Source organism: Barbus barbus (genome assembly GCF_936440315.1).
Source record: "Barbus barbus genome assembly, chromosome: 24".
NCBI classification, from domain to species: Eukaryota; Metazoa; Chordata; class Actinopteri; order Cypriniformes; family Cyprinidae; genus Barbus; species Barbus barbus.
Window position 1 is genome coordinate 25,128,357 of NC_136752.1, and position 20,604 is coordinate 25,148,960.

The 20,604-nt window shown below is 36.6% G+C and overlaps 2 protein-coding genes across 10 annotated transcripts in view; one reads left to right on the plus strand and one right to left on the minus strand.

Moving 5' to 3' along the window:
- The window catches only part of LOC306844254 (afadin-like), a 114,278-nt gene extending 99,590 nt beyond the window's left edge, over positions 1–14,688 (plus strand). For 5 of the 9 annotated variants that reach the window (XM_079376241.1, XM_079376245.1, XM_079376242.1 and 2 more), the window contains 4 exons: positions 2,738–2,872; positions 5,327–5,873; positions 12,298–12,379; positions 13,154–14,688. In XM_079376241.1, the coding sequence (XP_079232367.1) occupies positions 2,738–2,872; positions 5,327–5,873; positions 12,298–12,379; positions 13,154–13,310 (921 nt within the window). In that variant the 3' untranslated portion in view covers positions 13,311–14,688. The remainder of the gene's footprint in view (positions 1–2,737; positions 2,873–5,326; positions 5,874–12,297; positions 12,380–13,153) is intronic. The other 4 variants (XM_079376246.1, XM_079376248.1, XM_079376243.1 and 1 more) reach the window with 3 other exon arrangements.
- dusp23a (dual specificity phosphatase 23a) lies at positions 14,213–20,577 on the minus strand. Its single transcript, XM_079376251.1, has 2 exons — positions 20,231–20,577; positions 14,213–15,493 (listed from the first exon to the last, which is right to left on the minus strand). Exons 1-2 carry the CDS (start codon positions 20,504–20,506, stop codon positions 15,290–15,292), a joined length of 480 nt encoding a protein of 159 aa, XP_079232377.1. The 5' UTR covers positions 20,507–20,577; the 3' UTR covers positions 14,213–15,289.
- Positions 20,578–20,604: the final 27 nt, after the last annotated feature.

Consider the following 20,604-nt stretch of genomic DNA (forward strand, 5'->3'; position numbering starts at 1 on the left):
GCACCAATGATTTTTTTTTTTTTTTTACTTTTATCTTCTTGAAAACCCCTCCTTTTCTTTATTTCTTACTACTTTATTTTTTCTCTCTCTCCCACCCCTTTGGTTGCTCTGTATGTTTTTGTTTCTCCTGCAGCAGACTGCTGTTCCAGCAATCTCTGTACTAGACTTGGTATGTTCTTTATGCTCTTTGCCTCTCTTCCTGTTTCGGCTCCACCTGTGTCTCCTCTTGTTCACTACCTCCCTCCCTTCATTTGACAGTGGTAGCTCCTTTACCCATGGGTATTATTTAGAGAGAGATGTACCACTTTTTCAAGCATGGGACACCATCTTGGGATGTTCATTATGCTCCACTGGAAAACTGCTGCGTTAGAACAATATCTAAATGTAAAGATGAGCTGAATGGATCTGTAAGGAAAGGCATCACAGAAAATACATTTTTAAAGCTGAAGTTTGTCCTTTCTAAGCCAGTGTCACCAAATGGAATAAATAGTTATTATATTCAAAACTAGTTTCTATTTTCCATTAGTCTGGCGAACAGTCCTGACCTCAAGCTCATGCCATTGGTTGAGGTTGAAAATAATTATACTTTCTAGAGAAATGAACCTACCTACATTCAAATATTTATTAAATTATTATTTTAATATCAAATAATTATTAAAATAATCAAGATAAATAAGTATTAAATGTACTAATTTTCTTAAAATCATAAAAAAATATATTTAATTAAGGTAATATATATAAATAAGTAAATAAGATTTAATAAAAATATATAAATAAGAGTTCAGATGCAAAAGCCTCTAAGTGCCATATGAAATTTTCTTCTAAAATTTGCATATTTAATCACTCTCCTATATTTATTTTCAGTTATTTCACTTTAATTGCATAGAAAGTGACCTATGCATTGCCATTAGAGTAAAATTACTGAACCTAAACATAGGAGCCTGATAAAAATGATAAGGCACTTAGAGGCTTTTCCATCTGAACTCTTATTTATATATTTTTATTAAATCTTATTTACTTATATATATATATATATATATATATATATATATATATATATAAAACAAATAATATAAAAACACACTTCAGCTTTAAATGTGCACAGGACAGCGACCTTGTGAACATGAACATTTGCTCCTAGAAAACCAGAAAATTCATTCCAAAGAAAGCTTTGGAAGCTCTTTTTCTTCTCGGAGAACATGAAGCTCTGCTGGTTTGGCAGCCGTTGTTTCAGTGCAGTGTCATCATGAGGGGTGGGCTGGTGCATGTTTTCTTCCAGCCCGGTCTCTCTGGCCCTGAGCTTGCTTGCATGTGGGCCTCATTTCTGTGCCGTGATCATCATTCCCGTTTCTTCTTCTACTCCACTCATCACTGCTCTCTGCGTGTCTGTATTGACCCTGGCGCTTTGCCGCTCATTTACTCTGCGTTTCTCCATGGTTTTCTGTGCTGGGTTTCCTCTTCCCCTATCCTGTCTACTGGATATGTCTCTGTTTATGTCCACTTCCTTCTGATTTTGGAGGGAAAAGGTGTATGGCTGTGATTTGTATTTCCTAAGCTGTCGAGCATTGTATATGTATTGTGTATGAAGTTTAATCGAGGTGTTTGGATTACCTTTTGAATGATTTTCTGTAGATGTGAAGAAGGTTGCAAGTTGCAATTCTGTCAGTAAGTTGTTTTGCATGAAACTGTATGTGCATGTGATTCTGTGTGTGATGGTGTGCAGTGCACGATGCCTCTCATCACAGAGGCCACTTTGACATTGACTGGTCTGATAGAAACTCAACAGAACACATTTTTACAAATCACCACAGCAGGCTAGTTTGAATAAGATTTTGTATCAAAAAGACTTATTCTTTTCCTTACTTATTCCTCAGGTTGGCCATTGAAAATTGTTTGCTAATCTAGGTTACAATTTTAAATTAATATTACATTAAAAATATTAATTTAAAAAAAATTAATATTGGGTTTAATGTTAGGTTTGAATATAGTTGAGTCTTGCACTACTGTTCAAAAGTTTTGGGTTTGTAATTTTTATGTAAGAAGTTACTTCTGCTCACCAAGGCTGCATTTATTTGATCAAAAATACCGTAAAAGCATCAATATTGTGGAATATTATTGCAATTTAAAATAACCGGTTTCTATTTTAATATGTAATTTATTCCTGTGATGGCAAAGTTGAATTTTCAGCATCATTACTCCAGTATTCAGTGTCACGTGATCTTTCAGAAATCATTCTGTCATTCAAAGATGATTTGCTGATTTAGTGAACAAGAAACATTTCTTATTATTATCAATGTTGAAAACAGTTGTGCTGCTTAATATTTTTGTTTTCAGATACTTTGAATAGAAAGAGCAGCATTTATATGAAGAATAGAACTATTTTGTAACATAAAAAATGTCTTTACTGTCACTTTTGATGAATTGAATGCATCCTTGCTGAATTTAAAATATTGATTTTGTCAAAAAATAAGAAACTTTTGATTGAAAGTGTAAGTTTATGTTTTTCTAGGTTCATTTTAAATTTAAGTTTAAATATATCAGTAGTTTTACAGCTAGGGTTGAAATTGACATCAAAATTAGTTATTGGATTTCTAAATTGTCATAAATTTAATTTAGGATTCGTTTAGTTTCAAGTCAGTCATTTATGTTTAGGACCTTGAATTGCAGTCGGTCCAATCCATCATCTCTGTGGTCCTATGTTTCCCAACTAAACCTGATTATGCATTGTGCACCTCAGCTGCAGGACGAGGAGCGACGACGGAAACAGCAGTTGGAGGAAATCCGTAAGCGTGAGGCAGAAGAGCGAGCCAAACAGGAGGAGGAGAGACGCTGGAGAGAGGAGGAGAGAGCTAGACGAGAGGCCGACGAGAAGGTATTGAGATCGGAACGGACCAGCGACAACTAGGAACTTCTATAAGTGGTTAAATGGAGTAAAGATGATTTTGATAACAAAGGACTTAGTCAAGAAATAAGTTTTTGTGTAATTTGCAAATTGCAGATAGGTTTTAGCACACTCCTTATGGGATGCAGATGATCTTTTCCTTTTTAGCCCACTCAGCCAGGCCTTAAATGCAAGTCACGACACCAGCAGATAGATTTTAATGTCCCAGACCTGTTCTCTTGCTATTGATTAGTCAGGTTAATTATAGTGAGATCTTCTTTTGTTTTGGAGCAAATTCTCAAAACAATATCTGTAGCCATATACAGTAAATTGGCATAATTTCCTGATAGAGATGTATATGTATAGCCTTGTTTATTCATGCTAACGTCAAGCTTTTTCAAGGTTTCGCCCAATTTCCGTGTGGATGGTTCCTCACGACCTTGTAAGTGGGTGTGATTGGAGACAGCAGCTGATATTTAAAGTGTCAGACTGTACGAGATCACAGCCCCTTGTGCTTAATTTAAAATAGTGTATCTATGTATATATACAGTACTGTACGTGCTGATAATAATAAGGTTAACCGCAGTTCTGGAGTTAGTAATGATCCGTTAATTGTCAGAGGCTAAATTAAGTTTGTTTGACGCCAATGTGTTACACTTTTGGAATGCCTCAACGGGTCATCAGTTTACCAATGGTCTGAATTTACATTCAAACATCTAAAATGTGACCAAAACGTTGTCCCACTATGTGACCATCCAGTTTTATTTGTGTCTGTGTGCGTCATTTTCAGACCACTGGTAATTTTAGAGCCCAGTTGTGATGTCCAACTGCATGTCTTCACAACATCTCCTCTCTTGTGTTTGTGATGTATCCCCATCCCCTTCAAAGAAACGCATGAGTCACATGTCAGATCTTTACACAACACTCCAGCATTTTGTTGGGAGACCATTGCCATTCCATACAACATTGCTTGGAAGTGCTGCTGGAAATGGGCCTGCCTTGGTTTTCGTGGCGGCCGTCCCAGATTGAACTAGCTCATGTGCGTTTTGCCTCCACATGCTCTCATAAGAGACATTCCCACCATCGCATACTAACCCAGGGGATCCATGCACAGAGACCAGAGCAGCCAGCCACTGGGTGTTTTTCTTCAAAGCTAAACCACCAAATGTCAAACAGACCTTCAACTGGAGCTTGTAACAGTAACATACGCTCCAATCTTTCCATTCCAGTTAGAACCAAGTGTATTTATCAGCTGTAGTGACTTGTTCCTCTTTAGCACCATCTGGTGTGCTTACAGTCGAAGGCAAGTCATACTCGGTGTCTGTACTGCAAGCAAGCGGCACAATGCAACTAAACTAGATCGCTTTCATACAATTAGCATTTATAAAGAAAGTTTAATCAATGGATTTAAAATTTTAAAGGACTTTTAAAAGTGTTTAAACACTTAGCCACAAGTAACCAAGCAGAATCTCATTTTTCCCGTACATAATGTGTACATATTACTTCTCCCAGGTCTACAAACATTGCCCTATTTTTTCTTTTGTTCATTTTTCTATACAAGTGGATCTGGACCATACTAATAATATTTTAAATTAAACATTTAATGATTTTAGTTTTTTCCCCCTTTCTTTGTTTCATACAATTTTATACTTTATTAAATATATCAATTTTGATTAAAGATTAGTTTTTTTCCTGACTAAAGCCTATGTCTGTGTTATCAACTATTTCAGATGAACTCACCTCTGAATTGAACAATTAAATAAGTTATTTTCATGTGACTCAAACTGATATTTCTTTAATTATATAAATTGTATTCATTTATTCATATATTTTATAAATTATATTAATGTATGAATTTAAAATGATAAACGAAATAATGCAGTTATTTTAATTGTTTTGTAAATATTTACTTTTTTTTATCAAAATTTAGATTTCTTGCATTTCTTTTAAAAAATATGAATGCGTTCCAATTTGAATGGAATTTTTACTTTTTTTCCCCCCTTGCACAGGCCTATTTCTGTTTTATTGACTTTCAGATAAAACCACCCTTGAATGGAATGTAAAACAAAAAATTATTGATTGCTTTTCATGTCAATTACAAAACTACTCTCGTTATAATCAACAAAGCTCTCTATGCTACAAGCGGCACAGCAGTATAGACGGCGTTATTGATTTACGTTTGCGATGTTGCTTGCTTGCAGTGTAGCCGTGTTAAATAAAACCAATGGCTTACTTTCCCCAACGTGCAGGAGTCAGTTTTAGCTATTCGAATCACTCAGAAGCACATTATATCATATCAGCAAATACATTTTTTCTACTAAAATGTAGCTTTACTACATTTGTGCATCCATTAGCCAGAGCACCGTTAGCTTCGACCCAGGCCTCGCAGCGGCGCGGGCTAGCCTAGGTAGCTCTAACCAGCTCTTCCCATGTTCCCCCCTTCAGAGGAGACAGGAGGAAGAGTACTACACCCGCCTGGAGGCAGAGCGGCGCCGGCAGCACGAGGAAGCCGAGCGCAAGCTGCTGACGCCAGATGAGCCTGGTCTGTACAGACCCCCCCTTCCCCGGGACTACCAGCCCCCTTCTCCCGCAAGCACCCCCGCCACTAACAACAACAGCGCCCCTCCACCCCCGCCTCAGAGAAACACCTCCTACCTCAAAACTCAGGTCGCCTCCCCCGACACCATATACACTGCCAAGTTTGTCTCATACAATGACGAGGAGGAGGAGGACGAGGATGAGGAGGATGCAGGCCTAACAGGTCAGGTTAAGCTCTCGGCCACCAGGAAGTCCTACGGTGACCTTCCGCCCCCCCCAAAGCCCCAGCCGCCGCCAACCGCGCGCAAGCCCCGTCCCGTCTCAGATGGCATCTTTCTGTCCAACTCATTCCAGCTGCCCGCAGCGGCCAATGCCAACAGTACTGCTCCCAAGGCAGGGCAGCACCCTCTCCCTCCCGCCAAACCCAGCTTCATCCCATCGGCCAACTCGAAAGGTAGAGACGCTGAGGAGAGAAAAGGGCCCCACCTTAGCCCGCTCATCCTCCATTTGTTATTGGTTCATTCGTTTTCATGGTTTTTTTTTTTTTTGGTGTTTGTTTGTTCCTTTTCCTGTTTTCCACTGGAGACTCGGTGCTCTCCGTTTTCCACATTCCCTCTACCTTTCTATCTGTAAAATTTCGTAGTATCAAAGCCAATCAGTCGAATCATATGTCCTGGTTTCTATCATTTATTTATTTTGTTTCTCATTTTTTCTTCCTTTTACAGGAAATCTTCTAGGTTCAGGTTAAGCTCAACTGACTGCAGAAAATATTGACTACAGTTTAAAAGTTTGGGCTCAGTAAGGATTAAAAAAAAAAAATTATTCAGGAAAGATGCATTCAATTGATCAAAAATGACAATAAAGACACACATCATGTCACACAAGTTTTCTATTTCAAATAAATGCTGTTCAAGAATCCTGAAAATGTATTGCCGTTTCCACAAAAATATTAAGCAGCACAACTGTTGTCAACATTGATCATCAAAAATATTTACTGAGCGCAAAATTGGCATATTAGAATGATTTCTGAAAATGTAGCTTTGCCATCCCAGGAATAAATTACATTTTAAAATCTATTCAAACAGAAAACAATTATTTAAATTTTTAATATTTCACAGTATTACCATTTTTGCTGTAGTTTTAATCAAATAAATACAGCCTTGGTGAATATCAGAGACTTTTTCAAAAATATTAAATAAAAAAAAAATCACTTACTGACCTTGTCTGGGTAAAATTAAATCCAAACTTTGTTGTCATGGTGACATAACTGCTGTAAAAAGCCTGTAAACTACAGTACTTAACTTTTTTTACAAATAAATTTGAAAGTGACATAACTTCCTTATTTATATTGAGTTCAGGAGGTAGTTTGCCTGACTGTTGCCTTGATCCATAAGAACAACATTTAACCTTAATTTAAATGCAATATATTACTATTATTATTTATTTTAGTTTTTTTTTTTTTTTTTTTTTAAAAGGTATCAAACTCATTTTATGCAACAATTGCTATCGATTGAACTTAACTTGTATTGAACCTGGAATATTCCTTTTAAATAGTAATTAGATTTTTGTTTGTTTGTTTTCCGATCACCTATTCTCCCCGATTCCTCTTCCTCGAATCATCCTAGCGCCGTACAAGCAGTCAGTAGATCTCGTCTTTCGCTGTGCGGTCCGAAATCAGTCCAAGTACTGTTGGTGTTGCCAGCCGTTTCATGTGTGTGTGATCTGCTTTGGGGTAGGCCGGGCCTCAGCAGCTAGACGCCTGCCCGTCCATTATCAGCTCAGGGAACGAGACACTGGCTTCTTGTCACCTCTCCTCAGTCCTGTTTACACTTGGCAAAGGGGACAAGATCTGTCGGATGAGGCGCTTTTTTGTGCTTGACTGTTTAAGTCATCTGAATTTGTTGTGCAGCACAGGGACATTAGAAATCTTGGTGCAGACAGTCTCTCTGAAATGTTTTTGGTTTTGCCTCCCTCAATTAGGCCTATTAAAAATAGATTGTTAAAGTACAACACAAGTTTTAACATGAAGTAATATTTTTATATTACTTTCAAGTTCATATAACAAATTGTATTAAATTATGCAAAAATTATTATAATTTAATTATATGATTTTATAGTTAATTCATGCGAGTATGAATAAATATATGTGAATGCTATTTAAATAAATACTTTATTATATTCATATTTTTATTTTAATCACCAAGCACTTTTCTTATTTCTGAGGAAAAATGTAGCTGCTGAGTCCTTGTTTAACTTTTTCAAACTTTTAATTATTTTATTTTTTTAAGAATTTGCGATTGTTTGTACTTTTAAAGTAACTTATGCAACATATCAGATGTCAAACTTTTAAACAGTCATGTGCAAAAAAAGCAGTTAAGCAACCCTATTTCACAAAGATGCCCAGTGTATCTGACCTTGCATGTAATCTGCACAAAGCTTCCCCCACTTAATGTCATCGGGGCCTGTTGTGATGATAAACTGCATTTACGCTTACCGAGGAACTAACTTTGCATTAATCAACCAATCAAAAGCATGGCATTCCTCCATGCTCAGACTGACTGTAGCTTTTCAAGCCATAAATCAACCGCTGCAATCGCTGCTGCTTTGCTTAATGCGTCTCTTACCAAATCAACATCGTCATTCCTGTCTGCAACACTGCTGAAGCCTCTCATGGACCCAAACCCAGTTCAATCTAACAGCCTCTCAGCAATACACTACTGCTGTGTTGCCACCAGTCTAGTGCACTCTAGATATTTCATACACACCGTTTGCTTTTTTCTTTACATTTAGACTTGGTTCCAAAACCTAGTAAGCTGCCTACTTAGGGAACTGTTGTAAGGCAACATCTCTTTGACTAGTATAGAATGTAATCCAAGGTGGACAAGTCTAGATAAATGTTAATAATAAATAATAATAAAAAAAAAAAAAGAATAATAGTAATGTTAATATTTAACTAATTACTGACAAATATTACATAAAAACAGCATTTCGATTTTATATATGTATATACATGTATGCACGCATTATTTTTATTATTAAATGGTATTTCAAATATTACAATTACTGAAAATATATATAAATTAATAAGCATGCATAATAATAATTAGCATAATATTAGATATTTATTTTTAAAGTATACATATACATTCATTTATTATTATTGTTATTTATTATTTTAATGTTCATTACAGAAAAAATTATTTCGATGAATTATGTATGATATTAATTGATCACGCTGATAGAATAGCATGCTATCTTTGAGTTGCTGCCTATGTAGCACCTCAAACCAGTCACTTTTGAGTTTCCATCTCACTTAATATGTCGCCTTTAAAGGCAACTCACTAGGTTATGGAACAGAGCTTTAGCATTGACAATATTGATTTTGCTTGGTTTCAGCTGTGTTGTAGTTCTCACTCTTATCTTCTGTCTGTCTGCTGCCTTGCTCTTTGGTTTGTCTATATGTGTGTTTGGCATCATCATCTGCTTGGCTCCACCCACCCTCCCCTGCTTCCTCTCACATTGGGCTGCATGGAATCATGGGATTCCAAAGCCCCTCCCATCACCTTCTCTGAGAAGGTGCATCGACCTGCTGGAACCACCAAGTCTCTGAGCAAAAAGGATCACAAGCTGTGGACTTTCAGCCTTTAATGTTCATTTTCTGCTTTATTATTATTATTTTTTAAACATTTTTGGCTTTAGAGAGCTGTTCAGTCATGGCACTAGTTTGTAGGATAAATGAGTGCCATGAGTTCCCATGGGAATTTTTAATGGGTTTTTAGAAAGCATTTTTTAATTTATGAATAAAGTAAGGTGTTTGGTCAAAATTACTTTAAAAATATATATATATTTTATTTTATTTGCAACATTTATACACAATCATACCTCAAATGGCGCACACTCTGTCAAGTCGAGTCAAGTCACCTTTATTTATATAGCGCTTTTAACAATACAGAGCACTTAACAGTATCAAATTGGAGGATAGAGTGTCAGTAATGTATAATAATAAGATTAAACACTCAATTTTCAGTTAAAGGCATTACATTATTGAATTCAGTGATGTCATTGTCTAGCTCAGTTTAGTTTAAATAGTATCTGTGAAATCAAATTGACGATAATCGCTAAAAAATCAAGTGTTCTCAGGGGAAAAAAAGGGAAAAACTGAATTTTGTTCCTTTAGGGATACTAGAGTTTGTCACTAGGGCAGTTATTTACTAATTTACCCCTAAATGGTTCATATATATTATATGATGACTATGAATGTATTTATTGCATTATTTTTTAAAGGTAGAATTAATTTCCTTAAGGATACAGTTTGAGGATGAAACATACTGAAAAATGACTGTACTTTCAAAACAAATTTCAATTTCAGCACATTGCACGTTTTTCTGAGAGTGTACAAAGGACTATAACTGCTATAAATAAAATGTGAGTTTACGTGCTTGGCAATTCCTTGTAGTGCTTATGTCAAAACTTAAAATTATAAAGCAAACAAAGGTTTCAAAATTGTAATAGAAAAATGTCTCCAAGTTATGTGAACCATGGATCTTAGTTTGCTCAGAAATCAAAAACCACCATTACTTACTTACTTACTTACTTTTGTCATTTAGCAGACGCTTTTGTCCAAAGCGACTTACAAATAAGAAAAAGTAACTAAAACTAAAAAGTTACAACTCTATAAATACTATCTACCCACATATTTAAGAAAATAAAGAAATTAAATAAAATTAACATGCATATAACAACAACATTTCAATAATAAACATATCAATGAAAAAATTTAATAAAAAGCTACTACTATCCCTTGCCGGTGTCCCTGCCCGGTGGAGTCGCACGGTAGAGTCGATGGTCTTTACACTCTTTGGTCTTCACACTAGGAGGGCTTCACACGACGACTGCCGCGACCGCTGCCGCGGTATAATAACCTTTATTATACCAATCCAACAAATGATCATTTCAATTCAGCTGGACCCACTTTCCTGTTTATCAACTACAAATGGCCAAGCAAGTGCACACACTGACAAGATACACGATACAGTACGAGACCAAACGCGATTTCAGCAACTCTCATCCTAGTAAACAAAATAAGCGTTTCCTAGCAACGGCAAATGCGCTAAACACTGAGACAAGTAAATACACTTACGAGCTGATTTTAAACTTCCGCTGATAGACTGCTTCTCTTAAAGACCACTTCATTACACTGCCTTCTGCTGGCGCTTGAACCCACTTTCCTGTTTATCAACTACAAATGGCCAAGCAAGTGCACACACTGACAAGATACACGATACAGTACGAGACCAAACGCGATTTCAGCAACTCTCATCCTAGTAAACAAAATAAGCGTTTCCTAGCAACGGCAAATGCGCTAAACACTGAGACAAGTAAATACACTTACGAGCTGATTTTAAACTTCCGCTGATAGACTGCTTCTCTTAAAGACCACTTCATTACACTGCCTTCTGCTGGCGCTTGAACCCACTTTCCTGTTTATCAACTACAAATGGCCAAGCAAGTGCACACACTGACAAGATACACGATACAGTACGAGACCAAACGCGATTTCAGCAACTCTCATCCTAGTAAACAAAATAAGCGTTTCCTAGCAACGGCAAATGCGCTAAACACTGAGACAAGTAAATACACTTACGAGCTGATTTTAAACTTCCGCTGATAGACTGCTTCTCTTAAAGACCACTTCATTACACTGCCTTCTGCTGGCGCTTGAACCCACTTTCCTGTTTATCAACTACAAATGGCCAAGCAAGTGCACACACTGACAAGATACCATTAAAAACCCTTAAATGTTCCTGAGGGAATCAGTCATTCTCTTACAGGTTTTATGAATACAAACTGAACAGCTTGATTCAAACATACAAACAAATATAGACCATTGCTTCATATTTTGTATTGTATTCAAAACCACAGAAACACATTTGGCCTCAGAAACCAAATCTTTTGCCTTTGAGCGTTTTCTTTCATTCTAAAGCACCAGCTGCCCTGTTTTGCTCTTGAAGTACTTGGTCGTCACCAGTGGAGAAGTTTTTTTTTGGGTTCACAAGTCAATGTGTTTGTGTCTTTCTCCCTCCGGCCCAAACTCATTCCATTATCAGTCAATCAATGAAGCCGTCCACATGCATTTGGATTGCGGTGGTGCTCTTGCACCCCATTTGTTAGAATCAAACTGCCGTTCTCTGGTTGAGTGCGGACCATCCCTTCGCCCTGAGAGACACAAGGACACGTGAGCCTCACAGACGATGCCTACGATAGGTCAGCGTTGGGGGTCTTTGTACGCGCCAGCTGTGTAGAGTTGGGGAGCGTCTCTCTTTTAGATGTTCCTCAACACGAGACAAGTTTAGAAGCAGCTGGTGCTTGACCTCCACCTTTGACCTGTGATCCACAGACCTCGTGTCAGGTGTGCTTTGGAATGCTTTAACACCAACTAAACCAGCTTTCTTCTCGCTGTTCAGCTTCTGGTCTGTGGAGTCCTGTTGAAAACAGAAGTTGCTGGGACAGTGGTGTGGTTGAACTGCATGGTTGAACAGATTATACATCAACAAAAATGATGTACTCTATTTATTTAAAGTATGTTATTAAGTTATGTCTATGTGGTATTAACATATTAATAAATAAAACAATTAATCAAATTGAAATTAATTTGTATATTCAAATAAACCTGAAATAAAATATTACTTAAAAAGGTTATTAAAAATGATGCATGCATTATATATAATTTTGAATTTAATTTAATATGTATATGCATGCAGTTCACCATAATGAGCCCAGCAGCTTTTGTAATTATCTTGCTAATCGCTCTTGAAATGACATTGTTGATGTTTCTTGTGAAATTCATGTTGTTTTTACATTTGACAAAATTAAAACAGGATTTAATTCATACACTGGAAACACAACAGGACTAGGATCAGGAGAGATTTACAAGGACCCGCGAGAGAAGTGGACAAAAGGGTGAGGAGCGCACTCATGCACCTGGAATGTGTTTTGAAACCCAAAACATTTGTGCTTCTATGATGCATATAACTGAAGATGTCATGCTTGGGTTGGACTGTAAGCCTCCACAAACATCATTATCCCTTCACCAAACTCTGAGCTCACAGCTTTGGGTGTGGTAGAAGAACCACCCAAACATATAGAAGAACCAGTCTACTTTGGACATATATCAGTGCTTTAAATTATGTTTACACATTTGTAGACAGTTAAAGGGATAGTTCACTCAAAAATGAAACTTCAGTCATCATTTACTGACCTTCATCTTGTTCCAAACCTGTACATAACTTGATTTTTTTTTTAACTGAGGAACACAAAAGATTATATTTAGCAGAAGATCCTTTTTATATAATCGGGACTGGGATTGTCAAGCTTCAAAAATGACACAAAAACACCTTTAAAATAAAAGTAGTCCATTTTGATTATTTGCGCTATATTTCAAGCCTTCTGATGCTATATAATAACTTTGTGCAAGGAAAAGTCTGAAATCATTGGAAAAAGTCGTTATTTGGTGGTCAAGTCTGCATTTAATTCAATTCTACGCCATTATTATTATTTTTTGAACATCACATAATTTCATAACATCAATCTGTATCATGCCAGATTTTATGCCATATTTAAATGCAGAAATGGATGACATTTGAGAAGTCTTCTGTCCTTTTGTACATTTTAATTTTTCAGGTGAATTATTTCTTAAACACCGCATTACTAACAAATGATTGCTTTTAATTGCAGCAGCCCCGATCAGGAGAACACGATAGGAGGAGCTCCAGAAAACCTGACATTTAAGGAGCGCCAGAGACTCTTCTCACAGGGAAAGGAAGTGTCGGATAAAGTGAAAGCGTCCCGGAAGCTCATGGAACTGGAGAACGAACTGAACATAAAGCAGTAGCGAAGAGCCCTAACAGGACTAATTGCCAATATGTGACCCATCCCTGAAGAAAAAACCCACAAAACATCCAGCTGCGGCTTCCAAACCTTCTTTTTTGGTTTCATTGAATAACTGGACGATTAAGTATCATTTAGCTGCAATAAGAGACGATATTTCAGAAATTCCCTTGAAAGATATATTATAATAAAGCACTGTAAATTGTTTTAATTATATTAATAAGAAAACTGAAATGACATGAAGGGGCATATTATGTTATTCAGAAAATGATGCATTTTTGCTCATTTTCTTTTCTTTTTACTAGGCAGTAATGTGGGATATTTTATGGTGTTATTTTATTCTCTTTCTACATCTTTCCACTTTTTTTTTTTTTTTTTTTTTAAGTAAGTGCCGATATAATAGACCAATGTAAACAGCTCTCAGTACAGAATAGGGGTCCGCATTGGCCCCCGAATATTATTGAACAGCTCAACAGTAGCGCGAGAACAAAACTTATATAGAAGGCTCATGGTTTTTGTCGCACTGTTTATTATTTTTATTTTTCCAGCTGGTTCTTTCGCATTCATGGACGCACGGGCACCTTTCCGCCAATCTCGTGTCTGCATTAAAATGATTTTGCTCAGAAAACAAACAACCTTTTTAGCACCATTTGTGAATTTCCTTTGAGAATGTAGTCGTTTTTCTTGATTGTTTTAATGCACCATCTGCAAGTCTGTCATTCCGTACGAGCGCTGAGGTTTACCACTTTTATAAAATGTTTAGGAGTTTTTGTGTTTAAATGCACCGGGCGATGTGACGCAGTAGCCAGCTGATGTTGGCGAAGCAAAGTTTGATGGTAGTATAATGTTAATAAAAAGAGATGATTTGAATAGAGGTTTTGTGGAAATGAGATGCAGGAGCCTTTTGATTCGCAGGTATTTATTTGAACCTTATTGACATAGTGACAGATTTGTTTGTTTTTAGAAGTCTGGATAGAATCTGCAGGTTAATTTTGATGGATGAGTGACAAACGTGAGATTTCAAGACAGTAGGCCACTATCCACCGTTTGGTTGTGCGTTAAACGGCTTCCCTCAGCCCACAGTATTGCAGATGTTTATTTAAATGGAGGATCCGGTTGTGTCTCTTCAGTTTGAAGCACCTGCGTCTTTTCATTTAGAGTCTAGACCTGTTGGCACCTGTGTAAATAATTTTCCAGAGAACACAGACTTTGTAAATCAAATGATGCATAAGGGTAATGTCTATCCTACCTTTTTTGCCACTTTGAGAAACTGACACATACACAGTCATGTTTTCATTTTAGGTTAAAGACAAATTCATTTTAATGGTTGTTACATAGGCTTTTGTAAATCATAAATAAATATGGATTTTACAAATAAGCAGACAAATTGACTATTTTGTGAGTATAAAATCACTGTTTTTTTATGCTAATACAATATTTAAGGTTTATTGAGGTTATATACTTCAATATCTGAGAATTATATTCTAAACTAAAAAATATATGTATGCATGTGTGTATATATAAATAAATATATACACATGTATATTGTGTGTGCGCAATTTGTTTAAAATTAAAAAAGCAAATCTATTTTGTAGGGATTATCATTTTATATATTGCTTCTCTTCAAGAAAGAAAATAAGATTGTGCTGACAAAAAAATTACAATTTCAGTCATTTGATGACTTACCAGACATACCAGACAGCTTCTACTTTTACCTACAAAAATCACAATAGATTTTAATTTAGAAAATGAAAACGCGTAACAAAAGGTGAAATCAAGTCTGTCAATGAATTTTATTTTTAATGCATTTTTGAGAAGTTTGTAGATCAGAATAAGCATTATTGACACAATATTAACTGGAATTTTAAATGCAAGTAAAAAGACTTCTATAAACATGACCTTAATTCTCTCTGTGTGTGTGTGTGTGTGTGTGTGTGTGTGACAGCACAAAGACGGATCACAGACAGAATTATAGGTGTGGGGTTAATGTTTTTGAGAACAGCTTTGAATGCATTTATGAAACTCTATCACTGCTTTCTCCTGCTCTTTCGTCTCAATGGACCCTTTACGAAGTCGTCGGATTTCTTTGATGGCTTCCAGACCTGAGATACTCCTTGTTTTCACCAGGTAGCAGGCCAGCATGGTCCCCGTCCTGCCATGACCATGCATGCAGTGAACCGCAACAGCCTGAGGAGCACAAAGAACCAAAAATCAGCTTTTATCTGGCTTACAGCAGTTTATGAAAACACTACAAATTTTGTTGACCCTTAATATTATAGTTACACAAACTGATAAAGTGTGTGTGTATAGAGAGAGATTTAGTTCTTATTTGGAAAAAAAGCAATGTAGGCTACTTATAACTTAAGCATTATAATTACATTTCGTCATTTAGCAGTATATAAAATTGTGTTAGTTATCCACATTTTTGTTTTTATTGCGGAAATCATTATTTTTTTACAGATAATGAATACGATAACTTTTTCTTAAAAGGAAATACGAATGACTTTTGTCAAAGTATATAGCCTACAAATGCATAATTGTACTATATTGTATCTCTGCTATGTATTTTCAATTTCAGTTTCTAGATCAATTATTACAAATTCACAATGTAAGAAATAAAGTGGGCCACGACTACTAAAATATAGTAGAAGTCTTCAGTCATTTAGATGTTAATTATTGTACAGGGCTGCTTTCCCAAAAGCGTCGTAAGCTTAAGTACATTACATTTACATTTATTCATTTAGCTGACGCTTTTATCCAAAGCGACTTACAATTGCTATATATGTCAGAGGTCGCACGCCTCTGGAGCAACTAGGGGTTAAGTGTCTTGCTCAGGGACACATTGGTGTCTCACAGTGGATTCGAACCCGGGTCTCTCACACCAAAGGCATGTGTCTTATCCACTGCGCCATCACCACCCCAGTACATGGTAGACCCATTGAAACTAATGGAGTTACGATCAACTTACGATGCTTTTAGGAAACGCAGCCCAGAACGCTCCTAGAGAAGGCGGTGTCACGTGGTACCTGTTACTTTTCTCCGCGCTCTTCAGGTTTGACCAATAAGAGCCGTTTATGGTTACAAACAAAGTGTAGAAATAATAGATTCAGTTTGCAGTGTAGAGAGCTTCATTCACTAAAATAGAAGTTTGTGAGATCGCGATGAACTTAATGATTATAAAGAGTTTGCAAATGTGAAATTTAATTAATACAACAGATTTATACATTATTGATTTTATTCAAAAGTTAATATAAAGCGACTTACATTTTAGGAACACTTGTCTGATCTGTTGAGAACTATTTTGTTGATGAAATAAAGTCGCAGCTGAGCCACTGCGCATCTCCAAGCAAACAGCGCTGTTTCAATTATGAATGAATCTTTGTTTTTGAACAAATCTAGTGAGTTGATGATTCTATGATCCATTCATAAAGAGAGTCACTTGCTTCATTCCTTAATGAATCAGCAGTTTGAACGAATCGATTAGATGAATGATTCAGTGACAGTGACTTGCTGCCACCTACTGGGAGTTTCATTTTTAAAGTATACATTTTAATTGTTTAATGTTTCTGTATTCAATCTCATAACATTTTTATTAAATACTCTACCATGCGACTCCACCGGGCAGGGACACCGGCAAGGGATAGTAGTATCGCTTTTTATTTAATTTTTTCATTTATATGTTTATTATTGAAATGTTGTTATATGCATGTGTCAATTTTATTTAATTTCTTTATTTTCTTAAATATGTGGGTAGATAGTATTTATAGAGTTGTAACTTTTTAGTTTTAGTTACTTTTTCTTATTTGTAAGTCGCTTTGGACAAAAGCGTCTGCTAAATGACAAAAGTAAGTAAGTATTAAATGTATTAATGCCACCTCTGAGTCTTGTTAAAAAGTCTGTAAATATTCCACATTTGTGCTCTTCTGTTCCGTGCAAAGATTAATTGTTGATGCTGATTTCAGGTCTTCCTGATTGTATCTTATTATTTTAAATTAATTTATTGTTTAATAATTTATTTATTTTTTACAAAAAGTTAATAAATCTAATTTTGGCACAACATATGACATACATTTAATAAAGATAAAAATGGCATTACAAAGGTTAAAAAAATACTTTGAGTCAAACATCATCTTATAATAGTAAGTTTAATTTCTGTCATTGATCAGAAGGTGTTCCTAATTTCTTTATTTTTTCCTGAAAAGAAACGTAAGTGTAGAGTCCTTAAGAATGTAATGTTACCTTTTAAAACTAATTGAAAAGGTTTTTGCAAAGTGTAAACTGTTAAATATAATCTACAAATCATCATGCAATACTGTACCGCTAAATAAGACGTGTTTTGAGGGCTTAGCTAATCAGGCCAATGAGAGACAATCATTCTAATATTTTATGAAATCATTAGTTCATTTCACTAATCAATGTTTTTTTGTTTGTTTTTTATTAAACACAAGAGGTCATTAATAATAATTATATTATAAGATGCACAAATTCAAACACAACGCATCTTTAATTTTGGGCAGAATTGCAGGTGCCTGTCTTAATGTACTAGAAGGTTTAGAGAAAATATGACATAAGTTCTTAATAAATGTTTTCATAGATTATAAATGTTTTTATGATAAAATACATCCGAAAGGTAATCTAAAATTATCATTTTTAACCCCCCCCCCCCCCCCCCCCCCCATTCCAAGTTAGAGTCCCCCCCATAGACTGTAAAAAAAATGGACGTAGTGTCCGTGACGTCACTCGTAGGTTTCTGAAGAGCGTTTTTGAAGCCTAAAGTGGGTGGAGCCGACCGCCGCCATCTTGGCAACGCGTCACCGCGCGTCACTCCCGGATGATACAAAATGGGCAATGAGGCGGGACGTGGGCGGAACTGAGGTGCCTGGTTGTCTGACTGTATATAGTATGCTTTATTAATCATGTTCTCACTGAGTTTCGTCTTTTAAAAACAGTTTTAATCGGTTTTAATTCTTTAAGCCACAGAGTTTGTATTATAGCCTAACAGTTTTCTATTGGAGGAAAACGCTTAACCAGTAACGTTAATTACAGGCCTAACGTTACAGCCAATCACAGTCTGTCGGATTCTGGAGTGTAGTTAAGTTTTAAATAAAATTATAAAGAATAAATAAATTAATAAATAAAATTACATTACACTAGGTGCGTTCGACTTGAAGCACGGCTGCAGACGGTGGTCAACGAGAGTAGCCGCTTGCAGTCAGGGGCGGAGTTGAAAACGGTGTCGTCAAGTCGGACACTTCGGGGCTCTCGTAGTTTGCTGCATCTACCTCAGTCATGGCAGATCACGTGGCGTTTGCTTGCTTTATTGCAGACGAACTGGAAGCTATAGAAATGCCGTTATTGTTGTATGAAATTGAGCACAATGAGCAACGAAAGTGAGTAAAGGTTCAATGTAATAAGTATTGTTTTAATAAACCTTTAAGATGTATGTAATATTTTGAAAGGGTGTCATCACGACAGAAACAAGTTTTAAGTAAATAAACAGAACATATTGAAAATTTGACTTGTGCAGTATGATTCATTATGTGTGTTTTTGCTACTGCAACTTAATAAAAATAATAAAAAAGCACATTTTAGTAAGACAAAACACCATGAACATTCATATGTGAACACCATGAACAGGCCTACGGATAAGCCCAATTTATTTGCCTTTCTATTATGATTTATACCAGCTTATGAAAGTGATCTGAATGTTGTATTAAGTTGACATCCAGCCAGAGTTGTTGGCAGTAATCACATGCAAGTGAAGATGGATGAACCCAGCAACTAGACAATTAGTATCAATCAGAATCCATGATGACCACATTATATTAAAAGTCTGTAAGATTGACATTTGATTTATTCCATAAAAAAATGATTATCTAAATAGGTTATGCAGCTTAATACTGTAAAGGGTCTGTATGAAAAAGGTCCAAAATAAACCTATGCTATACGAATTAACAAAAAAGTGATTGCAGTAAAAATAATTGTAATCTTTTAATAAACATGATTTACGAGATGAAGATGACATGAAAAGTTAATTTATTTTTATATTTATTTTTTTGAAAGTCCGTATATGAGCATTAGTGGGACTGAAGTTGTCAGAATAAACCCGAAATACACGTCGTTGTTGTCATGTGGTGAATTTGGCCAATCGTGAAACAGCTGTGTCGTCATCAGCGCTCCCGCAGTCGCTCTGGAGAAATTGCGCCGGCTGAGTCAGCCGTCTGCTCTCGAAACGCTATCGCGGTACTTTGATGCCACACGTGACAGTGACGTGTGGTCGGCGCCGGTTCAAGTCGGACTAAATTTCTAACCGGCATGCACTGCTTCAAGTCAGCCGCCGATCGGTCTGCTAAGTGCTGCATGAAGTCGAACGCACCTACTATCACTCACCGGAAAAAACACGTGACGGCTAACAGACAGCAAATAGAGACAGCAACGTCAATCAACCTGTCACTCAAGTGGCCACGCCCTTAATTATGCAGAAGTTTAAGGCTTAATATAATTTAAATGGATGAGTTATAAAAAAATTCACCCCCTCACAGTTGTCACGAAGGGCAAAATTAGCTATATAGACCAAAATAAATTTTTGTACCAGGCTGTAAACATGTTTTTTTCTACTGTAAAGTTGGGCATTTTAACATGGAGAGTCAATGTGATTGACTCCCTTTTGGAGCCAGCCTCCAGCGGCTAGTCGATGAATTGCAGTTTTAATCACTTCCGTGTTGGTTTCACTAGAGGGAGCGGGAGGTTGCCGCTTGGTCCCCCCAGTAAATATCGGCCATTTCCACCACAGAGCACAAGTATCGTAAGTAATAAACACTTCTCGTCTAACTCGCAAATATTGGGTGAAAATGAAGCAGTAGACTTTGTTTCGATGGACCTGTTGTATAAAAACACTATTTAATAAAGGCGTTCCTCCCTCACCTCCCCTTTAGCATTGGCCTCCTCCACGATGCTCAGGAATCTCCGGATCTGAGGCAGACTCGGCGGAGTGAAGTCCACTATGCTGATGTGATGCAGGATAAGCTCTGGACACGTGTCGCATTTCGGTGGTTTGGATTCTAACAAGCACACCAGGTGTCTGATGCCATTCTCCACCAGGAACTTATAATGCTGAGTCTCTGAAGGACAGGCTAGTCCGGCGAGTTTGTGAGGTTCGACCCACGAGAAGTTCTGCGGAGCGGCGAAAGCGTGCGACATGATTAACGTTAACTAGATTACAGTAACTTACAGTAAGAGCCCTTTGCTTCTTCACAGCGACATTATATAGTGACCAACCTATAGGCGTGTCCTGTGAC

Coding starts and splice junctions, on each gene's coding strand:
- dusp23a (XM_079376251.1), bottom strand. CDS start 20,506: ATGTCGCACGCTTTCGCCGCTCCGCAGAACTTCTCGTGGGTCGAACCT. Junction 15,494..20,230: donor AGGCCAATGCTAAAGGGGAG/GTGAGGGAGGAA, acceptor TGTGCTCCTCAG/GCTGTTGCGGTTCACTGCAT.